This window comes from Lolium perenne, chromosome 4, assembly GCF_019359855.2.
Source record: "Lolium perenne isolate Kyuss_39 chromosome 4, Kyuss_2.0, whole genome shotgun sequence".
NCBI classification, from domain to species: domain Eukaryota; kingdom Viridiplantae; phylum Streptophyta; class Magnoliopsida; order Poales; family Poaceae; genus Lolium; species Lolium perenne.
The window spans coordinates 342,515,904-342,523,923 of NC_067247.2; the positions used below are offsets into that span (position 1 = coordinate 342,515,904).

The window sequence follows — 8,020 nt, forward strand, 5'->3', positions numbered from 1 at the left end:
GTTGAGACGGTGGCGGCAAGGGTTGGGGAGAGAGCCTCTAGGGTTTGTGTGTGAAAGGGATGATGAGAGGCGGCCCTTTTTATAGTCCGGAGGGAGGCGATGGAGCGGTGGCGCTCATTAACGCCGGCACGCAGAGCTAGGCGCGATAGTTGGATAACATTCCGGACAGGTAATAGGCCGGTTTGTACTAAGCCCATTAACGTGGAGCATGACCGTGGGGAGGGAACACTCATGGCCCATCCAGCAGGGTTCTCTAGTTTCTTCTGTCTTTTTTTCCAGTTCGAACTTAACTGAAATTTAGTAGTTTATTTTTACAGGAATTCAAAAAATGAAAAAACCTTCACACTTCGTCTTAGAATGGATACGATAGTGTGTGCAAAAATTTCTGGAGCATTTCTCGAAGGTCGAAAAATCCACATTCTTAGAAATGGAACCGTTTGGGTTACATCAAACCACTTTTTCTAAGCTAGTCGATTTTTCGACCTTTGACAAAAAATTCAGTTTTTTTACCCAATATGTCACACGTTTTTGTGAACATAATCCGTTGGTTAAAACTTTTTTTGAATTTTTTGAATTTAACCAGATGTGGTGCTGATTTATTCAAATCAAAACTAAAAAACTTTTCAGTTAGGCCGTAGCGGTTTAAACTAAGCCCATTAACGTGGAGCATGAACGCGGGGAAGGAATACTCATGGCCCATCCAGCAGGGTTATCTAGTTTTCTTCTGTTTTTTTCCCAACTCGAATTTAACTGAAATTTAATAGTTTATTTTCACAGAAATTCAAAAAATGAAAAAAACTTAACACTTCGTCTTAGGATGGATATCAGAGTGTGTGCAAAAATTTCTGGAGCGTTTCTCGAAGGTCGAAAAATCCACATATTTAGAAACGGAACCGTTTGGGTTACATCAAAACAGTTTTTCTAAGCTAGTCGATTTTTCGACCTTCGAAAAAAAATCCAGTTTTTTTACCCAATATGTCACACGTTTTTGTGAACATAATCCGTTGGTTAGAACTTTTTTGAATTTTTTGAATTTAACCGGATGTGCTGCAGATTTAAATAAAAATTAAAAAACTAGGCTGTCAGACATGTAACGGGCCAATGCACGCGGGGAACACTCCGGAATGGTAATAGGCCGATTTGTACTAGGCCGAATAACGTGCGACATTGTGGATATTGGACGCGGGGAGGGAACTCATGGGCCATGGCTTTATCTGTCAACTTTTTTTCGCCTGAATTTAACAGAAATTTATAGGTTTACTATCACAAAAATTGAAATAAATAAAAAACTTCACAATTTTTGGAAACCAATAACTTTTACCTAATTTTTTTCTCTTTTTCATTTAAACATAGATACGAACATTACACAAACCATTACATAGTTTAAAACAAGATTAGAACATTGAAAAATGAGGAAACCTAACTAGTGTCGTCCTCGGGTGTTTCCTGTGTTCGCTGCCAAGAAAGAACACTCCCAGGCACCCAGACTGGAAACGTACACTAGTGGTTCTATTGGCCGGTGGCCATTTTCGCTGCAAAGAAAGAACACTCGAAAATATCTATCTGTCGGTGCTCGAGCTTGACTCGCTGATGTGGTAGTGTCTCCGGCAGGATGTGCCGTCGAACACCTTGACGACCATGTCGCCATCCCCGTCATACCAGAAGATAAGCTGGCAGCCGGGCTCGAGATCGAGGTAGCGGGCGAACTTGTCCCACCCGGTGTGCAGGTACATCTTGCCCTGGCCGTCGAACAATACCTCGACACGCCATCGACGAAAGGTAGCTGCAACTCTGCCGGCTCGACGCCATCGACGAACTCGGCGAACTTGTCCGGAAGCCGCTTGATGCCGAGAGGGTCCTGGTCGATGCGTAGGATGAATTCGAAGCACGTCGCCTCCTCCGAAGACGACGACGGAGCTGGCGACAGCGAGCGGCTGGGTGATGCTGCTCCAGCACGGCGACCGCGCCCTCGGCCTCGACGGCCTCGCCGCCCACCAGAACCAGCCATGGATTCCTTCGCGGGCTTGTGGGTGGGCTGCGCTACGGTGCAGGTTGTGTGGCGGCTAGGGTTTGTGCGGGAGTAGATGAGGCAGCCGAACAAGCGCTCCTATATAATGCCCCAGGCAACCATGGTGGGCGGCGGCCGCTGTGCACGCGTGGCGTCGCCAATTAATTCATTAGAAGAGGTGGGCGGCGGCCGATGGGCACGCGTGGCGTCGCCAATAACTTCATTGGCAGAGGTGGGCAGCGGGCGCTCGGGAGCCGAGGAATGGCCATTCTCACGTGGCGGTCGAAGCGACTCCAGGCGGGCCCTACAATACCTAGCTCTTCGTCGTTGGATGGAGGCCTTTTATAGGGAAATACTCGTGCACGGCTGCGATCTGCTGAGCGACGGCGATGGTTTTGTCCGTCGCAGACTTCGCCATGCATGCGCCGCACCATGCAGGCTAGCTCCCGTCGCAGACGTTTCCATGCATGCGCCGCACCAAGTCAGATGTGCATTCAAACTCGAGCGCTCAGCGAGGCAGACGACGCAGCAGAGCCATTTATGGTCGCCGATTCAGAGCAATAAAGGAAGACTGATTCAGGCGCACCGCATTGACACGGATACACACGCGCAACCCATTCCACGGACACGGAAACAGCGCGACGTTTCATTGTAATTGATCGATTTGGCGCCCTATTTATACCTCCTCTTTTCCTCTCCACCTGGCGCGACACACAATCCATATATTCTCCACTTGAAGCAAATCCCCACCCAAGACCTTGCAACGCACCGGTAGGATGCAGTTCAACGCACCGGTCTTCCGTCGGCCTCCTACCATGCCCGAGCGACGCTACCCGGCGGGCGTCGTCGTGGAGAACACACTCCGCGTGTGGGCCATCTCCAGGTGGAGGGGACCGGTCGAGCTCGCCCGCACGTTCCTCACCGCCGGCTTTGCCCACCTCCCTTCGGACGCGCCGGTGATGTTTCGCCTCAACGAGGCCCGTGACCACACGCGCGCCTTCCTCTTGTTCCTCACGATCACCTTCACCAACCGCTACGACGCGTACGAGCTCCTTGGCAAAGTCTTTTGGTGCGGCTGCGAGTTCATAGCATTCACTATGTTCAACATCTACATCAACTTTGAGTGCCACTTTCCCACGCGCAACATGATGCACACCCTTCCCTACAACTTCGACGAAGAGGAGGAGGAGGAGGAGGAGTGAAGTTCACGATGGCGGTGAAGCTGCCGGGGCTAGTTGAGGATGGTCATGTTTAGTTTCATTAGTTTTAACATGTGTTTGTTATGTTTCCCGCTTTTTCTATGTCATGTCGTGTGCTACTCGTTTGAATTATGTACGTGCGAAAGGTTGAATTACTTATCTGTACTTTTTATCGTGCAAAAAAGTACTTATCTCATTGTGGAACAAATATCATCAACCCCAAATAAGTTCACCACCCAAAGTAAAAAAAGTTCTACAGGTCTATGAGACCTTCCGGACACAAATCCACCTTAGCATTACAACTAGTAGAAATAATATCTGATAATGTTTTTTACGCACGTGCTTTCGCCGCGATGTCAAGGACATCCTTCTTCGCCTTCTCGAGCAGGTTTGATTCTGACATTATAATTTTGGCGGCAGTCATATTCCTGTTCTTGTTTATCGTTTCCTGCAAAAATTATTATGTAGTTTAGATTAGCGGGAGATAAACATGTGTGTAACAAAGATACTATGGATAAGAGGTAACCTGCGAAAATTCGGCCGTTAGTTCATCTCCATCCCAGTGCTCCATACATGCTAACAGGAACAGTCCACATGAGTTCCTGCATATAGATCAGAGGTAAACTATCTGCAATAGGCATCAATAGTAATGGCGTAAGATTAACGGTGGACTCACGTATCACTTTGTATAGGTATTGGGTATCTTTTAATTTCCCATTTCGAAACGTCTGGATACTTCTTCGTTGATATCTCATTGTTCGCAAACTCGACGTCCTTCAAGATTTCTTCTCTCTGTGAAGCATAAAATTTAAGTACAGTGCACTGAGTACCAAGGTGGTCTTACATTCCGTGATCAAAAGTCATACCAGCTTTTCCACAAATTCCTTGCTCTGCTCAAGGCGCCATAGCGAGTCTAGCACCTGAAATTCCTTCTTGTAACTGTGCATGACAACGGTGACCCAGTGGCATTTGGCAATGTTAACCGAGAAATAAGCCTACCAAAAATACATAGTTAATAATTAATGCATTAATAGTTAATTTTGAAACCTCTCACTTAATAATGTACAAGCAATCATTACCTTGTTAGTGCCAAAATATTCCAGCTCGCATCTTTCGTAGCAACTTGACATTTCTGCAATATCCGTCGCGTCAAGGTTTCTCTTTTTCCATCGCTGCCTTTTCGGTCAATTTTCGACTATAGAATTTGCCCTCCATGCAGGGCATATTCTCCTATCCTTCAACTTTAATCTCAGATCAGCCAAGTAACACTCAATGACCTGCATATAATTCAAACAGGTGATCACTCCAGAGCACATATATATTCAAGCCTAGGAGAAATAGAAGGATGACATCGGTTGTTGGACTTACAGCGCCGCACAGCCATCCACGGTCAAGGATAGGTTTAAGAAATTCAGCCCTCGCCACAGCCCCGTCTGCATTCTCGTACACAGTCTTACTTCTTTGGTTTTTTTTGTAGTTTTGCATATTATCCGAATATACTTGGCAGCCGCGTCAATTATCTCCGGTGTCAGCGGATTTGATCCGTCCGTGGCATATTCGTTGTTGAACAAAGCATCAGGACCTATCGACAACAACCATATATAGTTAATTATGTGAACATGATTCCTTGATATAGTGCAAAATATTTCAGAAAATATACCTTTTCTGACTGCGCGTGGAATCCGTTTAGGACATGTCTCGGTCATCACAATGCTTGGGGAACTTAATTTACGAGGAGGTTTGCGTTTGCGCTTCCCAGAGACATCTTCCTTTTTCTCCTCCTTTTTGCCACATACATCATCTTTTTTCTCCTCCTTCTTCCCACTTTCTATCGCTTTACGGCATATCGTGTTCAAGCTATCAAATTCTTCTAATGCATCTGGAAGAGTTAAATCAATAGGTGCCGAGCAGGACGATTCAGGTGTAGCCTTGTCGTCGATGATTATGGGTACTTCAGGGGTGTCTCCGTGCTTAGGCGCTGGTGTCGTGTACCCAGCATTAGCAGTCTTCTTCTTGTCGGTGGGTGTCACGAAGTTCGAATCATCCATCGGCTCACTCTTCTTACTTGCATCTTCCAATTCATCGTCATGTTGATCCTTAACTGAATTCAAAAATGATGCAGTGCCGTCTGACTTGATGTTGTCAACGTCCATGAAATCTTTAGGCGGAAGGCCGCCATGGCTAGGTGTGGAGGCCGCTCCTTCTTTTTTGTCTTCCTCCTCCTGATCTTCGTCATCAGACATGTCAGCCTTGCCTGCCCTGTACGCAACTCCTTTCGCGTTAAGCATTTTTAGGACTTTCTGCAGAACAAAATTCAGAAGGTAATTAATGTCATGTTGTGTAGAGATGCATTTCAGCAGATAGAAGCATACAAAAAATAGTCCATGTCACCTGAGCAGATACGTCTGCAAATTTGTCCATATGTTTGCTTATTGATGTGTCTATGTGATTGGTCAGTTTAATCAGAATCTGCTCAACCATGACCTCCATTCTTGAATCATCCACTGAACCTGGCGTTTTCATGCTAGAACCTGAAGCTTTAGCTCTTTTACTTTGCTTCCTCTTTGATCTTGGAGGAACGTCAGGTGTGTGGATCACCTCCCTTCTATGGTTAGCAGATATGTCGTCATCAATCTAGAAGGAATGCACATGAAGTGATGATGTAAGTCCACATGAAATGATGAAGATAATAGTACATGAGTAAGAGAAAACTTACCAAGCCTGTTCCTCGTCCATCTTTGTATTCAATGTTGTCTCTCTTTCTCGCCTCTTCTTCTATCCAGTTCCTCATCAACGGCTTTGATGACGTCAATTGTGAACCAGTTGGGTGCACTTTTTCATAGTAAATATACTGCATATGTTGGCACAACAGTTAAACACCTTTATACATTGTTGGATTTTTTTTAAGAGAATTGACGTGGTGAGGAGAAATATACCCAAAGCAGGGCTAGGTTGCCGCGGGGCCATTGCACCATCTCATGTTCACTACGCAGTTTCTTTATATTGTTAATTAAATAAGCACGTGTGAAACCATTGAAGTTCAATTTCTTCAAACGTGACACGTACTTAACAATTGCCCAATACTCCAACGGAACTGTTGAGCTGGACTGTGGTGCAAGAACTGTACCAAGGGCCACAAGAACAGCTCTTCGAAGGAAGTCATCGTCGGCTAATCCGCTCTCGATTGCGTCCGAGATCAATCCATCAATACTCAGACTGCCGGAGGACTTGCTCAGAAAATGAGATGGTATCTCATTTGGTGCATATTCCCCATCCTCATAAAGGATGATGTCAATATCCAGCCCTTCTGCTGCTTTGTCCTTCAGACCAAAAATTTCCTCCACATCGACTCCTTTTATAGTAATCGAGGGTTGATCTTTTTGCAAGTTGAATGTTTCTGATTCTGCGTCAAATGCCTTAATCATGAGGCTAAGTATAGACGATCGTGGACTTATACTCTTCATGTGAATCAAGCTTTGTAAATCAGCTTCAGCGAGTTTACATCGCTGAGCTCGTGTCATTCTTGTTAAAAAGCCCACCCAACGATCCACATCGCACACACCAATTTTCAACGTACTGTTCATAAAAAGGAGTAGATAAATGTCAAAATTTGTGTGCAAGTATAATGCCATGCAACATAATTTCTAAAGTCATATGTATGTTACGTATGGAAGGGATATTTTTTCTTAGATCATAATTCTATCCGCTATCTTTATCAAAGCGATGATTTTCGTTGAACAAAAATTTCCACTAACAAGTGTTAAGATCTAAAATTCAAAGAACAATTATATTGAGATCGATCACTGCCTATTATCTCACCATAATCACAAAAGCTATAAGGATATCATACGTACCGAAACATCCCAAACAAAGAACACGTACTGCATACATGCAATAAGGCAAGGCAATACCTCGATGTTTGCATGTCTTGTGAGCAGCTAGAGGAGGCTTTCTCGCCGATAAGGGATGGGGAGGGAGGCGGCGGTAGTCAGATCTCACGGATGGCGGCGGCGTTGGGCGAAAGTGCTGGCGCCTAAAAAATGTGGAAGACGAGCTTACCCTGCCAATCTTCGTGATTATCGTGCGTCAAGTTATGGTAGTTTCCTTCATCGCACGAAGGACGTGGGGTAATTGCGCGCGCGGTGCGTTGACCATTAACAGATGGGCCATTAGATTAGCCGTGCGGCCCAGGCCCAGAAGTAAAGGATGCTTTATTATGAACGAGAGCAAGGTAGAAACCCTACAATTCCCCTTCAACGCCTCTATCTACGACTTCATCTACTATCTAGCTCCGCCGCCGGCAAAGTCATGTCTTCCTCGAGCTCGGCCACTATAATCCGGCACCCAAGTTATGGTCCTCTCCCAATGATCAAGTGCACGAGCTGCCGGTGGCGCGTCGTGGAGAGGAAAACAGCCTCCACAACGTCCAACGCCGACGATTTCGTCAGGTGCAATAATCACAATGTAAGATGTTTTTACTGTTATTCAATATCCGTCTATTGTCATCAGGATTTATGCCAAAATTATAAGTATGATTAATGTTCGTTATTTCTAGCTGGTTAGAGGAGGATGCAACTTCTGGTATTGGATTGAAAAGTACGCAGATCTGCTCGTGAAGAAGGGTATTGTTCCACCAAACTCACCTATGCTGATTCCCCTAGAAGGAGAAGTGGTTGAAGAAAACGGAGGAGATGGCGAACTACAGAAGCAAGATGCACTAAACAAGGACATGAAGCACCTGAAGAAAATAATTGTAATAAAGCTGAACGAAATTGTGTCAATGCTTCAGATTATAGCGATTCTTCTGGGTATT

General features: G+C 45.3%; 1 protein-coding gene across 1 annotated transcript; it reads right to left on the bottom strand.

Annotated features, from left to right (window-relative positions):
- Positions 1–3,538: 3,538 nt before the first annotated feature.
- Positions 3,539–6,632, bottom strand: LOC139830261 (uncharacterized). Its single transcript, XM_071818270.1, has 11 exons — positions 6,144–6,632; positions 5,924–6,058; positions 5,599–5,841; positions 4,940–5,507; positions 4,708–4,789; positions 4,576–4,666; positions 4,416–4,484; positions 4,074–4,202; positions 3,884–3,999; positions 3,734–3,809; positions 3,539–3,655 (listed from the first exon to the last, which is right to left on the bottom strand). Exons 1-11 carry the CDS (start codon positions 6,630–6,632, stop codon positions 3,539–3,541), a joined length of 2,115 nt encoding a protein of 704 aa, XP_071674371.1.
- Positions 6,633–8,020: the final 1,388 nt, after the last annotated feature.

What these genes read in the sequence shown, in the direction of transcription:
- LOC139830261 (XM_071818270.1), bottom strand. Translation starts at nt 6,632, where the DNA reads ATGATTAAGGCATTTGACGCAGAATCAGAAACATTCAACTTGCAAAAA. An exon ending in GCAACCTAGCCCTGCTTTGG is followed by an intron (nt 6,059 to 6,143) that starts GTATATTTCTCC and finishes CAACATATGCAG; the next exon opens with TATATTTACTATGAAAAAGT. An exon ending in TTGCAGACGTATCTGCTCAG is followed by an intron (nt 5,508 to 5,598) that starts GTGACATGGACT and finishes TTTGTTCTGCAG; the next exon opens with AAAGTCCTAAAAATGCTTAA.